The 23,850-nt window shown below is 44.4% G+C and overlaps 1 protein-coding gene across 1 annotated transcript; it reads right to left on the bottom strand.

Annotated features, from left to right (window-relative positions):
• Positions 1-105: 105 nt before the first annotated feature.
• On the bottom strand, positions 106-23,435 carry ptpn23a (protein tyrosine phosphatase, non-receptor type 23, a). The gene is made up of 24 exons (XM_079561280.1): positions 23,196-23,435; positions 20,271-20,345; positions 18,490-18,617; positions 16,962-17,038; positions 16,815-16,864; positions 16,235-16,366; positions 15,470-15,550; positions 14,670-14,801; positions 13,390-13,437; positions 13,257-13,313; positions 13,111-13,169; positions 12,959-13,038; positions 11,911-12,025; positions 11,769-11,834; positions 10,754-10,899; positions 9,118-9,438; positions 7,408-7,562; positions 6,999-7,330; positions 4,305-6,648; positions 3,911-4,095; positions 3,733-3,837; positions 3,153-3,291; positions 2,711-2,824; positions 106-1,132 (listed from the first exon to the last, which is right to left on the bottom strand). The coding sequence occupies exons 1-24, from the start codon at positions 23,277-23,279 to the stop codon at positions 593-595; spliced, it is 5,565 nt and encodes a 1,854-aa protein (XP_079417406.1). The 5' UTR covers positions 23,280-23,435; the 3' UTR covers positions 106-592.
• Positions 23,436-23,850: the final 415 nt, after the last annotated feature.

Below are 23,850 nucleotides of genomic sequence, written 5' to 3'. Positions count from 1 at the left end.
CAATCATTCTTACTTTTAAAAAGCAGCTAGCAGCTTAAGCAAATAGGCTAAAGTATTGACAGGAGAATTTGATTCGCGAAAGTACTAATAAAAAAAATTTGTAGCAACATAGATTCCCGCGGCTCACTCAACAAATAGGAAAAATCGCTAATAGTTTGTAATGTGTAGGTTTTGATGATTGACCTACAGTATGTACTCGCATTAGCCTGATAGTTTGTGCATAACGGATAGACATGGATAAAACAAAAGGCACCCATAATAAACAGACGCATCCTCACCCAGCAACATCAGCAACCCATTTCTAAAGTGACTGTTAATCGACCTGTTATGATATTAACTGGAGAATCACAATCTTTAGTCATGTCTGGTAAAATAATTGACATACGTTTTTATTCTTACTCTGCTCAACAGGAAATCTCAGCTACTTGCCTTGTTTTATCCTTTTTAAAAAGCAGAATATTCATATTTCCACTCAATTTTGACCCCAATAAGCATTAGTATTATTGTGTAGTTCCTTTTTCGGCGGTGCATAAAGTGTTTGAACTGTTTGACTTCACAGTCCACCCCTCTTTTGCTCGTCTGCCGTTCAGCCCTAGGGCTTGAGACTCCACAGGGGGTCCAGGCTGCTGAGCGGGTCCCCTTCCTCCTGCGCCCGTGTCCCGTGCAGCCCCTGCCCCTCCGCCGGCTGCAGGAAGCTCTGTTTGGTCACCCGCTGCTTGCCCTTGCCCCCGCCCTCCATGGAGAACGCCTCTGGAGCCAGCGAAGCCAGAAGCTCCAACGAGGAAGGGGCCGGGGCTGGGACGGGCGCTTCGGCGGGCGGCGGACTGACCGATTCGGGCTCTGGGTCCGGAGACAGGGCGTCTACGCCGTTGTTGTTGTTGCCGTCACTGGGCGGAGGGGGCGTGAGGGCTTTGGTGGGGGACAGAGTGGGGGTGGAGAGGGGAGGGGTGAGGTCAGGAGGGAAGCAAGGTGTAGGGGAGTCTGGGGCATGCTCCTCAGGCCCACAGTCCATGGAGGGGTCGGTGGCGCTGGGCGGGCGCACGCTCAGCTTGGCGATGGTGGCCTGGATGGAGCTGATGGGCAGGTCTGCGCCCATGACGATGTCCTGCTGGGATTCTTGTCGGGAATAGGACTGAAAAGACAGGAAACTGCATGACAAAATGCTCCAATGGGTGAAGGGGGTGAAATATTTGGTGAAGAGCAACATTCCTTCAAACTACATCAAGGTAAGTCAGATTTAATGCTTTTTAATTCCAAAATGAATATAACCTCCTGATCAAAAGTTTAAGACCAGTTGAAAAACAACAACAAAAAACACATTTTGCATGGTTGGACCTGAAAGGAATAGACCACTATTTTTACATACTGAGATATGTTCTTACCTTAGCTGTGACGAGTTCTTTAGGACCTGTCTGATCTTCCCCCGTGCCTTCAGTCACGTAAACACAGCGCAGACGGCGTTAGCATTTAGCCTCTCCCCCTCTCTTCTATAGCTCCAAAACAGGTCAAGATAGAAACTACCAAGCTCTTCCACGTTTTCCCTATTTAAATATGGTTACGTGAAGTGTTACACTAGTAACAGTATAAGTATAATGACACAAAATTAAACAATGTGGATTTTCTAAGCGGATAAAAGGGGGAACTAGGCGTAATAATACCAGGAGTAATTCGAAATCCACGCAGTAATCTTCACTTTACTGCGCAGTAATCTTCACTTTACTGTGCAGTAATCTTCACTTTACTGTGCGGATGCCAAATTACTACTGGTATTATTACGCCTTACAATATAGTCCCCCCTTTTAGCGTGGAAGAGCTTGGTAGCTTCTATCTTGACCTGTTTTGGAGCTATAGAGGAGAGAGGGAGAGGCTAAATGCTAACGCCGTCTGCGCTGTGTTTACGTGACTGAAGGCACGTGTGAAGACCAGACAGGTCCTAAAGAACTCGTCAAAGCTAAGGTAAGAACATATCTCAGTATGGAAAAACGGCGGCCTAGTCCTTTAACACGGTTCAAAGTAGACCTTATTATGCAACAAGACAAAAAGAGAATGAGACAAAAAAAAAAAAAGCTCCTATTGAAAATGTGGTTTCATTGTCATTTTCTGTCAGGTATTCACACCGCCATAACGTCCTGATGGCAAAGGCAAAAAAACAAACGTGCGTTTGGGTTGTTGAGCCGCAAAATCAGAGCCTCTCGCAGCACGCCATCGCTGCTGAGGTGGGACACAGTAACGGTTATTTGGAAATTCTTAAAAGATTCTAAGAGTTATGGAACAAAAATGTCAAGTGGAGGAGTAAATAAAAGTCACCAGCGCTGAGCCAGAGGACCTGATTGGATGTCCATGAAGACACCGAGCGATCCTCTACCAACAAAATCTAAATACTGTCCAATTTACAGATATATTGAGATTTGCACCATGGTACTTTTTGTATTTTATTTATGCCCAAAATCTTAACTTAAATACTTAAATAACGACACTAGCAAACTACTATTATTTCTGATACTATTACCATTACCACTACAGCTACAGACACGAGAGCGAGTGCAGTACCTGATCTGCCCACAGCGCCGGATATTCCTTTGAAGCATAATGCAACAACAGAAATGTTAGAACTGGCTGAACCTTCCACAGCGTCTCAGGACACTTCAGAATACAGTTGAACAGGCGCTCGGAAACAGGAGACAGATTCTGGTGAGATTGAGACACTGACCTTGGCGGCTGCAGTGCTGTTGCTGATGCTGCAGGGGGCAGTAGTGATGCCGTGGCGCTGTAGGACCTGCTCGGCGTGCTTCAGGACAGCCTCGTAGCAGAACTTCAAGTGCATCTGGAAACGATGGAACGACGAAAAATAAATAAAGCTTAAAAACAACAGCAATTCAGCAATATTTGGTTCACCTCATGCAACTGAGCAGAGCTGATATTTAAATAAATGATTGTATTGTTACATGTTGTAGTACCGTATTATTCCACTTGAGTCAAAATGACAGACTTAACTATGCGTGATGTCATCAGACACACATGAAGACAACATTCAAGTATAAATACACAATTTTATTCTACAGTAAGATTGAAAGGTACTTGCAAGAAGAAACTATCCCATGAAACTGAATGAAAATCAACTCTGTATCGTCCCTTTAAATCAGAAGCCAGACCTTCTCCTGCAGCATGTTCTTCCTCTGCTGCCTCATCTTCTTGACCAGCAGGACCAGGTCCGGGATGCCGTTCCCCGCCTCCAGCTCCTGCACGGCTGCGTACAGGAGGCAGAAGGCTCCGGTGCGACCCACTCCGGAGCTGCGGGGGATAAAGATTTTAGATGTAATATATTCTTTTTCCACGATCAGAGGAAAAAGAAAATAAAGAGGCAAAAAACTAGAAGAACATACACTTGTACAGTAAAAGTATATATATATATCGACAACTTATTGTTATTACAATAGTAGGCGACTATATCAATAAGACATTACTTTCCAATTTGTCCTCAGTTTTTTTTGGTATTTTTGAGTCTTGTTTTGACACAGGTTGATGGGATTTGTTTAGAATAATACAAGTGTGACAGGGCACTGGTGGTAAATACAGGAAGCAGCAGATACTAGGGGTGGAACAATGCAAAAAAATAAAATGTATGTGGAATTTCCCATCTATTTGCGACCCTAATCCAATTTAAGGCTTTTAAAAAACAACAACATTTAAGGCCTTCATTTTGGCACAGTGAATGAGCCCTGGATCCCTCACCTGCAGTGCACCACCACAGGAGTGTGCTGCGGCCTCTGGTGCAGATAGTGTCCGTGGATCTCCTGGACGAAGCGCAGCAGGTTACTCTTACTGTCCGGAAGGCCCCTACAACACACGGAGTCATCAGAATTAGAGCAGAAGATCACACAGTGTATAATACTGCAGTACGATGGCGTACAGCTCGGGCCAGGAGGTGAACTGCAGGTGGACCACAGTGCGCCGCAGGCTCTGCTCCCTGTACTGCAGGCTGATCATGCGCTCTGTGTGAGTGGGCGTGGTCTTCAGTGTGGTCAGGCTCAGGGTGATGGGGCCCTGGGCGAGCTGCTGCCCACGCTCCGTGGGGAAGTAACGCAGCACCTTTCCCTGAGGAGAGAAGGTGTCAGGTATCAGTGTGGAGACAAACAACCTGGTCATCAGCCTGTCACAAGTACAACTATTGTTGGAAAAATGACCTGTGGGTCAAATGAAACCAGTCAACAAAATATAATAAAACAGCATAAAGGGAGTTTTCTCCATTTCACTGACATTAAATTCAAGATGAAAGTCCAGTCTAAAACCCTTAATATCCGTACCTTCTCTATCTCCTGCTCGGACACCAGCATGACGATGAGTGACACCTTCTGCTCGTACACCATGAGCCAGAAGTCTGCGGCGGTGCCCGTGAGCGGGGCCTGTGTGGCGATGAGGCGTGGGCAATAGGGAGACAGATCCTCCACGAAGCTGGCATTAATGTAGTCGTCCTTCCCCGACTGCAGCACCACCCGGTTCACGTCGTACGGCATGACGTCCTGGTGCCTGTTCTTCATGGTGTAGCAGCGCGCGATGGCGATGGACAGCTGCCGGGCGTCTTTCTCCTGTTGCTCCAGCAGCTCCTTCCACCGGGCGTCCAGAACCGACGCGCCCCCCTCGCTCTCCGAGGGCTGCTCCAGAGTCTCCACCTGCGATCTGTAGCGCTCCAGCTGGTTGTAAAGGCGCGCCACCCGCTCAGGCGCCTGGTACGGGTCTCCCTGGATGACGAGGACCCCCTGGGAGTTCTTCTTGCGCCTCTCTCCGTCCTGCGGGTCGGCCTTGGTGGGCTGGAGCACATTGGTGGGCGTCTTGGTGCCCCCATGTTGGCTTTCGGGACTGGACGAGAGCAGGTCGTCGGTGCTGGAGTTTTGCCGTTGAAAGAGGGACGTGGAGGGAGAGACCGCGGAGGGAGAGGGGAGGGTGGGGTTAGCAGTGGGCGTGGTGGCGGGTCTCGGCTGCGGGGCGACACCCAGAGGGGCGGGGGAAGGCGGGGCGGGCGAGGGAGATGGTGACGGAGAAGGGCAGAGAGCGTTGGGTGGCACCGTGGGGGCTCCTGGAGTGGGCTGGATCATGTGTGGGGCGGGTGGAATGTGCGGCGAGGGAAGAGGGGGCACAGAGGGGGGCAGCTGAGGGGCAGGTGAGGGCCCGCTGGTTCCCGGAGCGGGTGAGTACATGGTCGGGGCGGGGGGGTGAACCATTTGAAGAGCAGGCGGTTGGGAAGGGGCTGGCTGTGGCGCTAAAGGCTGTTGGGGAATGACGTGCGGCGCTCCGGGATAAACTCCTGCCCCGCTGTGACCCGATGGGGGCTGATGCAAGGGGGGTATGTGGGGAGTGGGGCCCCTGGGCACATGCACCTGGGGCTGGGGACCCGGGACCATGTGAGCCTGGGACACTAGGGGCAGCTGTGGTCGTAGTGAGGGGTGCACAGGCTGACTGACGGGGGGCATGTAGTTCTGGGAGACAGGGGGGACTGCCCCGCTCGAAGGGGGCACGGGCACCATAGGGCCACCTGGGATCTGCATCTGTGCGTGTGGGGGCCCCTGAGGGCCCATGTGCTGCTGCTGGGGGAGCATGTGTGGAGCAGGATGCCCTGGTGGCATGTGTGGGTGGTGCAGATAGGGCTGAGACGTGGGCGGCGCGGGCTGTGATGTGTGGGGCATCTGTGGAGGCGGGACCTGTGTGGCCATGGGAGGGGTGTGAGCGGGCCGTTGCATCATGTGCGGAGGCTGATGGGGCATGTAGCCATGTTGGGCAGGGAAGCCCTGGGGAGGGTAGCCGTTCTGTTGAGGTGCAAAGGGCTGCTGATAGTGGGTGGGCATACGCGGCTGAGCGGGCTGTGGGGGCATGTACCCATGGGGGTAAGTCTGGGGGGCAGGGTATCCCTGAGGTGGAGGGAACTGCTTTGGTTGCTGCTGTGGTAGTGCAGGAGCTTGTCCAGGGGCTTGCATGGGTATCCCTGGTTGGGGCATGTACTGAGGGTATGCACCCATGTGAGGGGGAAGACTGTAGCCCGTTGAAGCAGGCGGCCCAGGGGGGCGTGGTGTTGGGGCGTAGCTGGGAATGGGAGATGGGATACTGTCCACTGCAGTGGTGGAGGGCCGCACTGGTGTGGGCACTTGGGACGGGGGCCCAGGATATCTCGGCACCGCTGCCTGTGGGGGCATGTGGTGCATCTGCTGAGACGGCATCTGGGGCATTTGAGGAGGGGGCATGTGTGGGGCCATCTGAGGCACAGGTCTGTGTAGGAAGGGGCGCTGTGTGCCCGGCAGAGGCCCAGAAGTGGGAAACTGTGCAATGCGGGCGAGGAGCTCAGGAGGGGGGAGGTTGGCTGGAAAGCGGGGCACAGCTGCAGGTGGAGCCCCGGGCCAAGGCAGAGAAGTGCTAGGGCCAGGGGGCAGGAAGGCTTCCGGACCAGGCAGACGCGGTGCTCCTGGGGGGACAGCGGTCAGATCTGGGGGAAGGCTGCGCAGCTCGTCAGGGAGGTCACCCCCTAGTGCCAGGATGGCAGCGCTGAGCTGGGCCAGCTCGGCGTCCTCCAGACTGGAGCAGGCGGAGTCTCCATCAGGGGCCTTTGGCTGTAGCGAGGGCTTGGCTGCGGTGGGTCGGGCTGGAGGCTTCTTCTGGTCTCTGCGGAAGCCAAAAAGAACAAAAAAGTAGTGGGCAGGTTAAGGGAAGGCATTTATAGTAGATGTCAATTTGAATTTTGTGCTGTAAATTACTGACATAAATGAAAAAAATTTACAGGAAGTTATCTGTTATGTTTACATACTGAAAAACCAAACCTTCACTTTTGGAGTTCAAAACATGATGAATCAGGTTTCTCGTGGCATAAAAACCTCAAAATGTGTTTTTATGTGTAATATATCCCAAGTCGTCAAAACATAATAGAATAAGCATTGTAAAGTTTGTTCTATTTTTACATGTTAAGGAAGAAAAATTGCCAAAACTGTTGACCACTGCGTTAAAACTAGATGTACCTGTCCAGAATGGGCTTCCTCTCCACGGCTCTGGTCTGGCACAGCGCCTTGGTCTTCTCCAGCAGACGGGAGGCTTTGGTCTCCAGGTCGTCGTAGAAGTCCTTTCCCTCCTGGGACTTCTTCATGAGGTCTTCATACGCCTCATAGGAGCCCACCAGCCCCTGCACCGTGCCGTTCCACTGTTGCTCCGTCTGGGTCAGGCCTTTGCGCACGGAGGCGTACTGCACGTTGGCTTCGGTGAGAGCTTTGAGGATGTTCTCTTGAGCCGCCAAGTTCTGGTCTATGTAAACTTTCAGCTGCTCGTACTTCTTTAGCTGCTCCTCGAAGACGTGCTGTGGGGAGAGGATTTACAGAGCTCAGCAAATGTGACGATTTAGCCAAACTTTTTTTTGTTTTTGTTTGAGCGTACCTTCATGTCCCCCCTCTCAGTGGTGACCAGTGTGGAGGTGATGTCGTCCTGCTGGATCTGGTCCCGGAGCTGTTTCTCCAAGGAGCTCCTCTGGTCCCTCATCTCCTGCACTTTCCCAAGGATCCGCTTCATCGTCTGCAGTCCGGCCACCTCCTCTGTTAAGTTCAACATGAATGACTAACATATTCAGAACAGTAAACAGCAGATTTCTGACCTTTGTGATGGATAATGTATAATAAATTCCATTCAGCAACAAAGGGGTAACAGATGAAAAAAAAAAATATCACATGTTGAATGCAAAGCCAGTACTCTGATCATTGCAACCATTGAAATTGCAATTTTGTTGATTGTGCAGCCACAAATATCCTAGTTTAGATCAGTGGTTCTAGACTTGTGTTGCTTCAGGGACCATCTTCAGCCAATCATAAGCAACAACTAAAGAGAAAAAAATATAACTTTTAACTTTCAACACTGCAAATGTTCCTGCGACTCACTTTTGGCCCCGACCCACCAGTTGAGAACCATTGGCTTAGCCTGCAGCTTGTTCTGAAATGCATGCAATTCTTGTATTAGTTTAGCACTTTACATTTGTGTCTTCTCCCAAAACGCTAATGCAGTACATGTCTGTGAGCTCTGAATATTAACTTAGAAATCCAAAAATTTAGTTCAGTTTTGGGAAAGTGCGTGAAGTATTTTGCTCCAAAAACCACGACATAACATGTTGTGAGATAATTGTATAAACTGCATGGCAAATTGTAAAATGTTAGGGTTTATACAGAGGTAGAAACAAATCCTATTTAATGCTTTAGTGTCAAATATATTTTTAATGCCACACAGGCCTATATAATCTGTTTGATGGAATGTTTTCAAATCTTAAGAAATTAAATATGTACAGAGGAATTATCAGAACCTTTCAGATACAATACAATGGCCAACATTTGAGCAGAATAAAGGGTACAATTTCACCCAAACTTGCATTTTAATGTGTTAGTATCATTTTGTATCATTAACTTTCCAATAAAATTAGGTTACGTTCAGACGGCAAGCTGAACAAATGTGATTTTTTTTGCATCTAACCTTTTCATGGCAGCCTGACATTCATTCTGAGTTAAAGTCGGGGGTGGGGAGGAAAAAAAACACATGCACTTGTTCTGAATGAAGCTAGCCTCATTTTAAGAGATAAGAGACGGTTGTTTGGGCAGTGGCCTTTTGCAGTGATGTCTGCATAGAGAAACACACTGCTGTGGAGTTCAGCTGATAGTCAGGTGAGCCACTTGACTCATGTGTTTGGTCTGTTAGTTTCCTGCACTGTGTTTCAGTCAGTGTTTACTTCTGCAAACAGAAGTAAACACTGACTGTGTGCTATTCTGCGTAGGCCCGACACATTCAATATGTGGATCACAGTAGGTCATTCAATAGAAGATAAGCACCACACCTCACGCACGCCCTTTCTGCAATTGTTACAACTTCATCTTTGCTTGTTTAGTGATGTTTATTTCACCCTTTTTTGAGGTTGTGGTCCTTTTGATTTAGTAACATAGACGACCTTGCATAAAGGCTGAATGTAGTCTTAGATTTAATGCCAGGTTGAATCCTATGTGATGCTTTTCAAAGACATTTAAGTTCATTTAATGACTTTCAATACCCTGTTATAAGACAAATGTAATGTCTTTAAACGGCGTTGCAAACTCCAGAACACTGGACCCTCACCTTCTGACAGCTGGGGCGTGGGCAGGGCCTCCCTCAGGCTGTCCAGCGGCCCCCCGAGCAGGCGCAGGTTGTTGATGTGCAGGTTCATGGCGCGGTGGAGCTCCGTGTTGGTGAAGCTGGCCTTCTCGTGCGCCTCCATGTACTTCTCCAGATCCCGGCGGATCTCGGCCAGCGCCTGGGCCTGTGCCGCGGTGTGGAGCTCGGCTGAGACGCCAGCCCCGACAGCCTCCTGCATGGCCCGCTCCCCCGCCTCGTCTGCCTCCAGGACGTCCTGGATCTCCCTCAGCGAAGACTCCACGTCGGTGAAGACGCCCGACAGCACTGCAGGAGGAAGAACTAGGATTAACGCCAGAGTTTAAGTTCTGTGCACAACACACATATCAAGCCCTCAGGAAAATTGTCATGTTGTATTTGCTGCCGAAAATACTTAGAAACTAGAAAGTACCTGTCAGTTGAATGCTTTTGAAAATATGACTTATGGATAACATCTGTTGTAAGTAATAATTATTTTATTTCAGTGAAGCAGCAAGAAATGTTGGTCAAGTAATTTTTGTTTTAATGTTTAAGCTACTGACATGAAGTGACATATATGGAGGTAAAGTTCCATAGCAATTTGACTTTAAAGATGTTTAACAAAACTCGGATGTGGCAAACGTGGCAGCCATCTTGTGACTGTCCCTATAGCAACCAATACAAAACCATGAGCAACATTTTCATTGGTTCAAGGGCAGAATGTGGGAAACACTCACTCACTGTTTGTGATTGGTTTATTACTTCTAAGTCTCGTATCTCAGTCAGGATCAGGTCATTTCTTTGAAACGTCTGTTTTTTAGTCGTGTTGTTTAGCCGTATTAGCATTATTTTCTCCATTCATTCCCAGGGTTGAGTGGTTAGCATTCACTGTATCAATGTCCTATGTTCATTACATATTTATATTTGATATACCGTAAATGGAAGTGAATGATTTGAAGTGTTTGAAAATCCAAGAACAAATGGAGCTTAAGTCTCTGCCTCCAATAAAACTGGAATAACATTTGAAAAACTGCAAAAACGTTATTTTCTTGTCAGATCTGACATGAGGTCACTCACAATAACAAAGAGCATCATGAGAGCGGCGGAGAAGCCCCTCTCCGCTCCATTAAGGACATGTACTCCTCCCGTCTAACCCGCATAGCCGACAGAATCACCAGGGACCCTTCGCACCCATCACACAGTCTCGTCAAGGTAATGCCTTCAGGGAGGAGACTGCGGAATCCATGGGCCAGGTTCAGTCGACTAAAGAACAGTTTCATACACCGGGCCATCAGGAAGCTGAACTCCCTCCCTTCCCTGCCCTCACTCCCTACCTCGCCCTTCCACAACAACACGAAAGAATGATCATTTCAACTCATTGACAAATTAATCGACTAATAAAAATCTTTGAACCTTTGAATCTTATGAAATAACTCAAAATAGATCAGTATCAAAGAAATAAGTGGTGTTTCCATTTGATTACATTCCTCCGGGTTAGAAGGCCAGTCACAAGATGGCCGCCAGAACTGCCATTCATTATTACTATGGTCATGTCCTATCTAGAGTTTTACTAAAGATTTATCTTAGCAGTTCATTGTGGGGGAGCGGTCATAGTTCTACAGACCCTGCATGGACTGCACCAGGCTCTTGACGGTGTCGGGCCTGACACTCAGAGCGGCGCACTTCTCCATCAGCACCGGCGGGATGTGGCTGTACATGTCCAGGTTGTCCACTGAGTCCGGCTCCAGGCCCAGGGAGTCCATGAACTGTCTGGGAACAGAGGATACCGTTTCAAAGAATGAATACAGTCATTCCTGGTCAAAAGAACATGTGCAGTTTCTCTCGCAGACTAAACACAATGAATGCAAGAAAACATACATGGCATATTGTAGGTTTTCATCTACATAAAAACATTTTATAAGCTTGTAGTGATAGGAAAGGTAAAAATAAATAAAAACAATAGAATATGCCTATTTGTTGTGGTTAGATAAATACATCAAAGTCAGCATTTGTAGACTTTCCTTTTTGGATACTGCCTCCATCCAAGAGGAAATGACCACGTTCATTGGAAAATCAACCAGTTTTGCCGTACTACAAAGCTGGATAACTTTGTAGCATGATAGATCTCCATGGAAACATGTCCTTAACACAAAACCTGCTCTGGACCAGGTTTACTTCCAGCTTAGATAAGACGACAACTATTTGACCAATCAGAGGACAGAATCCTCTGTGCTGTACGAAAGGGAGTGAGGAGCAGAGGGGGAGGAGGAGGAAGCACTTTGGCAGCGGCGACAGAACTTCTTTACATCAAAGCACGGATAGAGTTTATAAAGGAGCGACATCATGTTATAATTTTTTATAACATATATTATAACACTGCGAGTATTGTATTATGTTTATGGCTCTATAATCGCCTATATTCAGTAGTAACAGCATATTCAGTGTTGATCTGGTCATTAGGAGCATGTTTTGTACTGATGACAACAGTATAGTCTAAAATGTTACAGTGTGCCTTTGACTGATACCATGCTTTGTTGTAGTAATCCAGGACTGGTTCAACCTGCTTCGTAGTACAGCCCTCTGGCTTGCAAAACCATAAAAAAACTGGAAGGTTTGTAAAAATTCTAAAGGTAACTTACTCTAGTGTTTCATTTTTGCTTTCAACTTTGCCCATGACGTCTCGCAGCAGCTTGGCCTTCTCCTCACTGGAGCAGAGAAACATGTTAGACCGACACATCCACTCATTTCAAAGGGTTTCGTGAGGAGCTTGTTCTAATTCACCTGTAGAGGGACGAGGCCTCGTGCGCCGCCATCGGCACCAGTTTGCCGAACAAGTCGGGCCCCGTGACACTGGGGTCTGTGGGGTTCACGGGCAGAGCCTTCACCAGAGGAGCGCCTGAGTGCACAGATCAGATCATCACAAATGGAGCAACACAAAATGCCAGTTCAACGTTAATAGATTTGTTTTTTGTCTCATTTCATCACAAAGAAAAGTAAACCAGGTACAGTGACCTTCAGTTTATCAAGACAAGTGAAGTATCAGTATCATTGAATATTTCATTATTTACAGAGGGGGGTCGTACTCTGTTACATTTACCCAAGTACTTAAGTAACTTTTTGAAGTAACTACTTTTGCAACTACAGTACTTAGTACTTCTACTTGCGTAATAATAAAATGAAACTGTGCTCTTACTTAAGAGTGACACAGTGAGTAAATCTTCATTTTGATTTGAAAAATAGATGCATTTTGTTTATATTCTACTTTTTTTTATATATTACAATTTTCACATTATTTCATGCTTTGTCAGAATTGATGTCAAACTTCATGTATCAAACTACTCACAGTACTCAAGTAAAATGTTGAGGACATTTTTACTCTTTGAGTAAATATTTTGTCGACTCTACCCACCTCTGAATATTAAATCCATGAATCAGCATTTTTCATTTTGATTGAAGTATTTAAAAATCAGTCTTGAGTTTGTAAAAGTGACTGTAGTTTCCTCTAGACCAGCGCCCTCTAGTGTCCTAGACTGTGAATGCCACAATAGTTCATATCATACAGGAATGGGTGGATGATAAACAAAAATAAATATTTTGATAATTTGGGGGTCAAACTCAACAACATTTTAATTTAGATAGCTGCGTCGCTCAAAAAATGCCTTGAATAAAGTCAAAAAAGTGCAGAAAAAACATTTTAAACTTTTATACAGATTACACATCAAGCATTTATTACTTTTATTTGAGCAGCAGCTTTACTTTTTCCGGTTTCTGTTTGAATTGGAGAAAGATTACCATCCATTTGAGTCAGGAAGTGGATTACTCTGATTACCTTTGACTGAAGCGAGCGACTCCAGAGCAGGAACCGCCTCGTGATAGATGAAATCATTGTCCTTTTTAGCCGAGTTAAACCTGAGTGCACAAACAGAGACAGTCAGCGCACGAAGGAAGAGAAGAATCAAAGATGAACAATGCTCGTCTCACTTTCCGCCGATGACGTCCATGGTGAATCTCAGAGCCTCTTGGACACTGTCGGGTTGACCCTAGCATGAGCAGAGGAAAGAGCAGTTGCTAAATGCATTTATTTATTTATTTTAATTATTTTGTTGTCAAAGCCAAGCGCCCCTCACCTTGGCCAGTTTAATGGCTTCACTGAGCTTGTCCAAGGAGCTCTGCAGGTAGGCCAGCTAGAGGGAACACAATGTTTCAATTTACCAAGACAAAAAGAAAAGTGAAAAAACGCGATAAAAAGAGCACACCAACCCGCTCTCCGAACTTCTGCTGCTCCTCGGCCTGTTTTCCCATGTGCAACTGTGAAGACAAAGCATCAAGTCGCTCAGAGAATGCTCAATATGTTTTTGAGATGAGAAACAATCCAATATTTTCAAATAAAGTCCCAGAGTGACGTTTACCAGTTTCTCCAATGTAGGGGAGGTATGTTTTCAAAAGGGTTCTGAAGTATTTCATCTTATCTACCAAGCAATTTCTTGCAATACATTGATCAGGCACATTCTTCCAAGTTTTACACTCCGTTTCATCCAAACCCTGCTCCCATTTATTTGAAATCCAGTTGAATTTTTGGCAGGGATTACCGGTGGAAAAAGACGCCATAACTTAATTGCACTGACCACTGGCTTACTCCAATAAGACAGCCTCCATTTTTTAAAGGAGAAAGCAAAATAATGTTTTGCTGGTGTGAGTGAAGTGATTGGAAAGTAGGGCTGCTACTAAAAATATTTTGGTAATTGCCTGTGAAAGGTGCATGAAAATAGTATTTTTTCCCAACCTTTTCCACATGAAGCTAAAGTGACGGCGCTTGAGGATGTGCTGATGGAGTAAACTTAAAGTGAATGTGTGTAGGCTCTGCTTTCTGAGTGGATGAGACATTGACACATATTATTATAACTTACAATGTAAAAACACTGCATACCCTAGTTTATTTTATTTTTTCAATCAAATAGTTTTTCATTAAAAAAATACAAACGTTTCATGCCATTTCTGCTCTATGTGAGACTGTATTTACCAGAAAATTATAAATTGACTACTAAAGCAGTTTTTGAATTTCGATTAGTTGCTACAGCTGGAAAGCAATCGTCTTATTTTTACTAAATGAAATTTCAGACTTTTTAAGCGGGAACCCTGTTATCATTATAAACTGACCATTGCATAAATACTTTCAAAGGTGAAGATGCATGAGGATAATCTTAAAATCAGCCATTCCAGACACTCCATAATAACACTTAATGATTTCATGCATTATTCATCCACACTTGGAGGTGGAACACATGGGGGAGAATGACGAAAGTGAGATGAGGAGAACCTTAGAAATAAGTTTCTGCAGTTCTTGAAAAAACATTCACTAATGACTATTTTTGTAGTTATAAACTGCATTTAGTTACAGTAGTTGTCTAATGGCATTTATTCTAAATTCAAAAGAATTTGAAGACTTTTTGCAGCATTCTTTACTCCCATTTACCTAACGCTCTGAAATACAAATATGACCTGTCAGGATGTGCGTAACTGTCTCCGTCTTCAGAACTCACATGTGCGATAGAAGCAAAGTAATAGATCTTCATCTGGACCAGTTTCTTCCAGTCCTTCTGGATCTTGCCCAACATGGAGGCCGTCTCAGAGTTCTCCAAAGCCCTGCACGCCTCTTTGTAGTAGTCCACCACCTGAAAACACCACATTCACTGCGGTTACATGACGAAGGGAAAGTCGAATCTCTCACCTATTCAGACCAGAACAGGATCGCTCCAACCCAAGTAAACACGACAGATTTGATTGGGGGGCGCTGAGCCGATCGACGACTGGATTCAGATTAGAGCCCATTCCAGTTTGATTGGGCTAAGCAACTGTGCACACTGTCCCTATCCCTGAAGCTAACTGTCAGGCTGTCAAGGAAAACGCCATATTGTCAAAAACCATCATGTTAGTTGCTTCTAATGAACAGCCATCGTTCAACAAAGCTGGAAGCCTAATCACTGGGGGAAACCCTTGCGTAAGCTGTGGGAGTTTAGTTAAAGATCAGTAGGACGTCACAGTTTTGGTCTGAAAGCACCTTGGGCTAAACGGGGCAAACTGGGCTAGCTCCTTGTTAAAAACATAGCAGCCAAAGGGAAATGGTGCACAAAGCCATCCACCCTCACCCTGCCCCATGCTGGCCAGGAGTTGCACTGACATTCGGATCAGGGTCATGTGACTGGGACAAGACTGGTTTGACAAAACAGACAGGAGTCAAATCTTTAGCCTAGTCTTATTAGACTTCACATGTAAACGTAGTGACTGACATCTCACACTCCGCCTCTTTATCAAACGCCATCGTCCACAGATATGCCCTCACCTGTGCGCTGATACGAGCCACCAGGAAACTCTTGCGGTTGTCCAGCATCGACTTCTCCAGGAGACACTCTTGGGCTTGACCCTGACACGCACAACAGTGACATTATCACATTATTATATCACAGTGAGGCAGAGGCACCAGCTTAGAACCACAGCACAATAATAATCAATGTCTTTAGGGAAATGGGAAATTCCTCTCTGTTTGAAATAATCATCAGTCTACAGAATGATCCATAAACATGTTTTATAAACAAAGTCTAGTGATAAAAACTCATACATTTTTGAATTGTCGTAGCTTCCTTCGTGTAAAGTTTTGTAACAAGCTTCTCATCACTATGGCTTTTATGGCAGGTCACGTTGTATCGTATAGTTTCCAAACCTCATAACGTAATAAATGTAATATTAATACACATAGCTCATAATGGGATGTTTTGTGACTGTAAGAGCTGGGGCATTGACCGTTACAGCTTAGATACTGATTAGTAAGGTAAAGAAAAGTGAAGAGCTGGGACCTTTGCTTTTGCACTTTCCAAAAAAACTCACTGTCAGACCGATCAACAGCGACTTTTAAAGCTATTTAATGCCAGAAAATCAATCCATTGATCATTTCGGCTGCATTTGATTATGTTTAGCATCATATTTGTATCTTGTATGAACGCATGGAGTAAGCCAAAGTAGAGGAATGTCACTATTTTCAAAGAAATGTCGATTTAATGGCAGTTGCTGGTTAGATTGAGTGAATCCCCTTGGTTGCCGCTGAACTCACGAGCATGAGGTTGATGTTGAGGTTGAGGATCTGGTGGCTCATGTCCACGCTGTAGTTGTGGCTGAAGTGGTCGCGCAGGTACGAGAAGGCCCCGGCGGAGCACTGGAAGTGAGTGCACGACACCTTCATTCCCTGGGACACAGGACAAAGGACACAGGACATGCTTAATGATGGGTATATAATGTGGGAAAATGGATAACAATTGGGATTTTTTAAATTTTATCTTAATGGTTAAATAATGGGGAACGTGTTTTCTGCCCTGTTGGCTCCAGGATAATTATCTTTTGGAGCAGAAAAGCAATGTCATAGATGTTTTGCAACACATTTTTGCAGATTTCTGATGGTTTGCAAAGATAGCACTTCATCATCGAGATATTTATTTTGATCGACATCACCCAGCCCTAGTCTAAATGGTAAAGTTAAAACGAAACAAAAAATGCATTGATTAAACTACACTCGCCAATTATAGGCAACTGTATGACGATTAAAGGCTGTGGACGCGACAGACAGATAAGGAGCTCACTGCTTTGAGCTGTGAGTTTGGGATTTAAGCATCGTGTGTGTGTATGTGGTCCGTTACCTCCTCTGACACTCGGTTGTCCATGGCTCCCAGCATGGAGTGGAGGGCCCCTGGAATCAGACACAGTATGAATGAGAGAACCATGTTTAGCCCACATCATGTAATCGAGAGGCAGAGCTGTCAGAATGTGTAATGTAAACTAATCACCCAGATTGTAGAGAATGCAGGCTTGTTCGTAGCTGATGTCTTCGTGTGTGACAGTCTTTCCGGAAAAGATCTCTGTCCTGGAACACAAGAGACAAGGTTTGAACACTGTGGCAATGATTTTGGTCTCTACTTTACTCCAATAACATTGCTAAAGCCTGTGCTTCTGACCAGACAAGGGACCCCCTAATGTTGGCAACCACTGCCCTAAAACATGTTCTTTTATAGATGGGAGCAACATCTAAGTCACTGAAAGATTGGCGCCCCCTTTGGGTGAAACAGAAGCTCTCTAAACCCCGGCATTCACCGAGCACATTTCCTACAGTTTGGCTTTACCCAAATCTAAAAGCCTCTTGGATATAGCCTCAAAATAGCGACAAAAAGCAACAAAAACGAAACGTAAATGAGGATCAAAAACCGATGCAAACAAGTCAAAAAAGCATCATAGAATTCATTAAAAAGCGACAAAAAACTCCAACAAAAATGCAACAAAAATATGATGTAAATGTGGTTGAAAACAAAGAAAAAAGCATCAAAAGAGCAACAAAAACGTGACAAAAAAAAGCAAAGAAAAAGCGTCAACAATACGACAGCAACAACATGAGGATAAATGTTCAGAAGATCCGTTTTGTAGGTCTTAGCTTTCAAATGAGGTGTTACACTGGCCTATAGGCTGTAAACTCCAGTCAAGAAGCTTTTAGATTTGGTAAAGCCGAACTAGAAGAAATGTGCTCAGCTTTGATGGGGATTAAGGGGTCAATGATCAGTCTGAGAACTTAGTCTGGGGAAAAAAACTAACCTTTTGGTTTTATTTGTCAAATATGAAAAGGCAAAGGAAGTGATCTGTTGCTTCAGATAATTGACAGAGGACATTAATGCTTTTGAAGTGAGCAGCTGAACCTCACTGTGATCATCACATCAGTAACATTTGCGCATCTTTTTCACTTGTCAGTTTATATTGTATCTTCACAGACAGAAGCAATCAATAAACTAGCTCCAATATTCAATCCATCCAAGTACCGACCACGCCCCTCCTGCTTAGCTTCAGATCTGACGGGATCGGGCAGAGCAAAGGCGGGATGGCCAATATATCAGATCAGTTTGGAATTCATTGATTTTGTCTGATTTTAGGAAAATATGAGCGAAAGTTATTTCTGTAATAAATCTCATCTAAATAAAACCAAGCCCATTTTTGAAAAAGGACCAAAAAACAAAACAAACATGGAAACACAGTGTTCATAATGTGCTCAAATGTGATGTTTTTGCTGTTGGGGAGGGACAGCTCTCTAAATCAAACAAACATCGTAAAAGCAATTATTCTTCCATCCTCAAAAGGAGACATAATGCAGCTGCATCACTGTAATCAATTATTCAGAATGAAACAATATTATGCCAAATGAATAATAAATGAAGAGTTGGATTAGCCAAACACAGATGTGATGATGCCGAACAGACGGTCCTCCACATCTGGCTCTGAGGAGCTCGTCAAGTGATAAGTGTTAGAAATATGACTCTACTAAAATGTGCTGACCATGAGATGGGCACGGCGGCCTCCTGCCCCGGGCCCATAGGCACTCTGCTCTGGAGGTAGTGCAGCTGACCAAAGTACTTCCTCAGAGTACTGCATCCCTCAAAGTCCCGCGTCACGTTCACTGCACTCTGGAAAACACAAACGCACACAATGACGTTAGGTTCAGGGCTGACAGAAAACAGAGCAGACACGAGGCACGCGGCTTTGAATATGACGAGCAGCAGGGAATCAAAACGTGTTCATGTCTGTAATGCAGCTGCCGCTTTTTCAAAGTGAACGGATGTCCCTCCAGTGCCTCAAACTAATCATGAATATAACAATACAGGAAGAAAAGCTCTTTTATCAGAACAAGACTTTACAAATATGACATGAATGGTCTGAAAACTTAGTTAAATAAGTCAGCAATCAACATGTAATAGAATGTTACACACATAGGATTGACAGTAACACAGTCTGGATTCTCTGAACGTGCTTTCCATGTGACAGAATGGACAATAAAGCAATACTTGAGGAATGTGAGGAAATGGATCAGTTCTGTTAAGGCTTAATGTGCACTCCAGAATAGTGCTGCAGCAAACGATTATGTTGGTAATCGATTAATCTGCAGATTATTCTTACGATTAATCGCTTAGCTGTGAAAAGCTCATAAAAACTATTAAAAAAAGGTCAAACTTTATCCTACACAAAGCTAAAGCGGCACCGCTTTAGGACGTGTTAACGCCATAAACTTCAAGTGTTTGTAGGTGGAGCTTAGTGCTTTTAAAAAAAAAGTCACTACAGTCGAATTTGCTGAAAGCTGCACATGGATCAGGCCATTCCTCATTTGAAAGCCAAGAACTTCTAGAATTCAGCCACTGAGCTATAATGACTGGGACTTTATCAAGGTCACGGGGTGGGATTTAAAAAAAATTAAATATAAGATCTGGCAACAACAAGAGTGGAGCTCGTTCTGCTCTCTGATTGGATAATTGTCCTGAGACACAGACAGATCATATATTATGAAATTTACAATGTACAAAAAGTAGTTTTTCATCAAAAATACTTTAACGTACGACTATTGACCTAACCTGACAAACTAAATTGAAAAAGAAATTGTACATGTATAGAACTGCGACTGGGTACATTCACTTTTAGAAAAGTGCTGCCTCACAGCAGCTCCTCCTGGCAGTGTGACCATGCTCAGAGCCATCCACCCTGACCCGTCTGTGCACACGGCCTCAGGAGTTTCCTGGTGTTTGAAGCCACACTGTAGCAGAGCTTGGCTGACTTTTGACAAATTTAGCCCACGCTTTGCTTCGTCCTTCCATAATATTTCAGCTCTGAGAGAATTGACTGCATTTATTGTGCAGCTGCAGCCACGTTACAGCGCGGGAGGGCATCCTGCAGCTCCAGGGTGCAGTGAATACCATGGAGAGAGTGTGTGACACCTGCAGCTCTCCATTGTCTCCAACATAACTGTATGTTTGGATTGGAGCTGTTATTGTGTCTTTCTCACGTCAGTTCTTTTCTGGAAATAGCGCACTTGTGTAGCGCTCTATGATTAAAAGTAGGTGTACGATTATATAAATCTATAATAAAAGTAGAGGCTTATTGTCTGGAAATAACGCTATATTTTCATGTCATTTTTGCTCTTTTTGAGTCTGTAAACCAGAAAACCTTTCACCCATTGCTAAAATAGTTATCAAAATGTCAATAATCGATATGTTGTTTCAGCCCTATTTCAGATAAGTAAAATCTTTAAACTTTTATAAAAGACTTTGCCGTGTCTCCCGAGCACCCACCTGCCTGAGCGTCTCCATTTTCTTCAGCTGTTCATTGTAGTTGTCTGGATTCTCTCCGTAGTTCTTCAGGATAAACTGGACGAGACACAAACGGTGAAGGTGCAGGTTAGATGATGAAAGCAATACTCTTCATCGTGGTAACAGAGCATTTACAGTTACATTTCTATTTTATATTGTCGCAGTCTGACACAAATATCACAGAGAGGCATTTTCCCTTGGGAGAAGTTCACAGACTAAAAAAAAAAAAAAAAAAAAAAAAATTCAGGCCTTTACACGACAACTGCAGACTTGTTTATTATATATAAACATTCTGGTATCCCATTTCACATTTCCCGTACCCACTGAACTGTCCTGAATTGCAGGTTATTTAGTCAAGTCAAGTTTAGGAGTGTCCAGGAGGTGGACACAGTGATGGCAGTAAATTATTATCGACATAAACGCAGAGGGCAAAGATCTGCTGCTACATAAACTTTGACTTGAAGCTTGATATCACCATGAAGTGACTTCTTGTCACCGCGTTCAGGAAATGACACAATAACAATGACTTTCCTTAGACCTAACATTGGTACCATTATCTGCTTCAAGGTGATGAAATACGGGTCAATAACAGATGACTCTACTCTCGAAGTTACTGGAAGAGTACAGCACTTTGTCCACAGCAATAATATACTTAGGGTGCAAATGCATTGTGCAGTTTTTACAACATGGATCTCTCAGGTCACTAGGGTCTGGTGATGGACAGAAATGACTGAGTCTTCATTTGGGAACTTATCTTAACAAAAAGCATTACGTGATATTCTTGTAAACTGTCAAATATTATGCAAGCAACAACTTTGTTTAGGCTGACTGACCTGACTTCACAATAAAGGACTAAAGCGCGATTAAAAGCTCCCATTTTCTTTTGCACCTGCAGTTTTTATGGTTGTTGGGTTCTTGTGTTGTTTTTGTCTCCAGCAGGTCAAGTTCAATGCTTTTTAATGCCCATGTAGAATGTAGAATGTAGAAACACAATAATACTGATGCTACAAAGGCAAAACCCTGTGCATTTATTATATAGTACATAACATTTTTATCAATGTGTCAAAAAAGTGGTGTATTTTTTTTTAAATCTGCAACCCGATGCGTCTTGGGCTAGATTATTAAAATTTACAATAAACGTCTGCTGGTAATAAGTTGAACGAGGGAAGGAATTCTGAATAAATGGTATATATTATTGTCTTCATTATAACACAACTCATTCATTCAGTGACTCAAGTTCAAAAATGACTTCCACATTATTATTCAAATTACAGCTGGCCCAGCTCAAACATTTGCATATAAGCAACTACAATATCACGACAGGCAAGGTTTATAAGGTTTAACCCGAGAACACTATCGCTCAAATTCATAACACCATCACTAACGCCGGGAGTGAATACACCCGATAAAATCAAAACATGACAATACATTTGAGTCGTGTTCTTTTATATTAAACTGTATCATGTCTAATACAATGAAAGAAAAGCATCATGAGTGGACCGTATAAAAATGCTCCACAATTACTGGAAAATTAGGAATTTGGGAACAAAAAATTGCTACAAAATAAAATAATGAAGATGGAAACTTGGTTTTTGGTCGACCCATTCCTGGTTCAGGCTCAGTGTCCTCGGCACAAACAGCCACAGGAGAGAGGAATAAATATGTCTGATTTTGAATGGGTATAAATGAGCAGTTGACTAAAATAACTATGTGTTTCACTTACAGTGAGGCCAGAGACACCGAGCTCTGCGACCGGAGCAAAGCTGGAGTTGAAGTCGGAAAATAAATGTGTCAGTCCTGAATGTCAACTATGAAAGGGGCAAGATACACTAACTAAATACACTAACCCTCCGACCTTCTATCACTATAGAGTTCGGGAAAATCCACAGTTACCATGGAGATCCGCCATCTTTGCAGCTGTTAGCATACATTTTCCATAGACTAACGTTGGATAAAAACAGTATAAAACGTGGAGAAAAAAGCCGTGGAACAGCTCTGTTAGCTGCTGAGTTACTGCTGGTAAATACATCTAACTCACTGTGGTGTCCAAGTGTTTTAATGTGAACAATAACTCCAGTATTTTAACTTTTAAAATCTCCATTAGTCTACAATTGCTGCTAATCCCATAACGCTTGGCCATATGACATCACATTCCCGAACTCTATCGCTGGGTGAAAATCACCTGAACATGTGTCAGTAGGAAAAAGTGTGTTTTGGATTATAGGAAAACACCCAGGCCATCAAAGATGTCAAAGACAAAGCTGAAGCCCAGAGACCCAGGACACTCAGATAAATCATCAAAATGAAACTCACATAAATGTATTTGCTCGGGTGAAAACCACACAGCAATAGTGTTCTAGGGTTAAGATGAATGGATGTCCTGAAAACAACATCCATCACAATTTCGTCATCTCTTGCTGCCAAACGTGTGGTTTCTGAATGTGCTGCTAATATAAATAAAACCTTTAATAATAATAATCACAATAATAGTAATGCTTTTAAGCAAGCTGTGCTGTCATGTTTGTGTCAGCTGCATGTGACAGTGACATCACCAGGAAAGATTGTCCTGTTGATTGTGAAGCTAAACCCAGAGAATTCATGGCACTCACTTCAGCAGCTGTTTAAAGGTATTATCCAGTTAATATAAACAAATAGTTGACAATAACAATACTCTTATGACACACTAACAGCTACAGGCTAACGTTAGCAAACAAAGGCGTAGTAAAGTAGCCTAATTAGCTAACTAGCACGCAGCTCCTTCTGGAAGCTTCTCCGAGTTAAACAGCTGATCGTTTGGCGTCTGAGGGAATTTCGCGATGTTTATTAAGTTGATCCCGTTAGCCTCCCGTAATCCGTGTCCGTGGAGCCCTGCTGCCGTGTCTCTCCTCCACACCCAGCCCAGCTCACCTGCCTGACGGACGGGCTCAGCTGGAACTCCCCTGCCTCTTTCAGATCCAGCCAGATCATGGGCATACGGGGGACGGCCTCCATCGCGGCGGCAGACGGGGGGCTCTACCCCGGCAGTCGGGCCCCTCCACACGCCGGTAACGCGCTGCTGGGATGATGTTGCGGTCGGGCTTTGCTCGCAGAGGCTTTGGCTTCTTCCCCCAAACAACTGTGTCATGTATCCATTTGCACTTCCACCGGAAATGGGCAGAGCACGTGACGCTGGAAGAGGCGGAAACAGGCCGCGGGGTTTGATGGGGAATGTAGTTTCAGTGGCAACCAGACGTACGCAACGTTATGCAGAATAAAATAAGATAAAGCAGGGGTAGGCAACGTCAGGCCCGGGGGCCAAATTCGGCCCTCCAGCATAAAACCTTTGGCCCAAAGAGAATTTTGAAGAAACATTTATTTATAAATCAGAGACCAATTACGTGAAAAGGACTCTAAAATGTGGAAAATACTGTCAATATTTTCACTTTTCCCAGCAAAACACCCCATTAGGTCATATATTATTGGCAAAACTTATATTTGTAGAGAAAAGATGCTTTACTTTTGGGCTACAATTGTGAGCTTCGGCCCTCGGTGTTTTGGCAATGAAGACAATCGGCCCTCCATG

Source organism: Gobius niger (assembly GCF_951799975.1).
Source record: "Gobius niger genome assembly, chromosome: 8".
Lineage (NCBI taxonomy): Eukaryota > Metazoa > Chordata > Actinopteri > Gobiiformes > Gobiidae > Gobius > Gobius niger.
This window is presented reverse-complemented; position numbering and strand designations above follow the sequence as displayed.

Excerpts from the sequence above, each read along its gene's own strand:
- ptpn23a (XM_079561280.1), bottom strand. The coding sequence starts at position 23,279 with ATGGAGGCCGTCCCCCGTATGCCCATGATCTGGCTGGATCTGAAAGAG. Across the intron at positions 11,835-11,910 it reads GAGGCCTCGTCCCTCTACAG|TGAGGAGAAGGCCAAGCTGC; the intron begins GTGAATTAGAAC and ends TCTCTGCTCCAG. Across the intron at positions 7,563-9,117 it reads CACGCCCCAGCTGTCAGAAG|AGGAGGTGGCCGGACTGCAG; the intron begins GTGAGGGTCCAG and ends TGAACTTAACAG.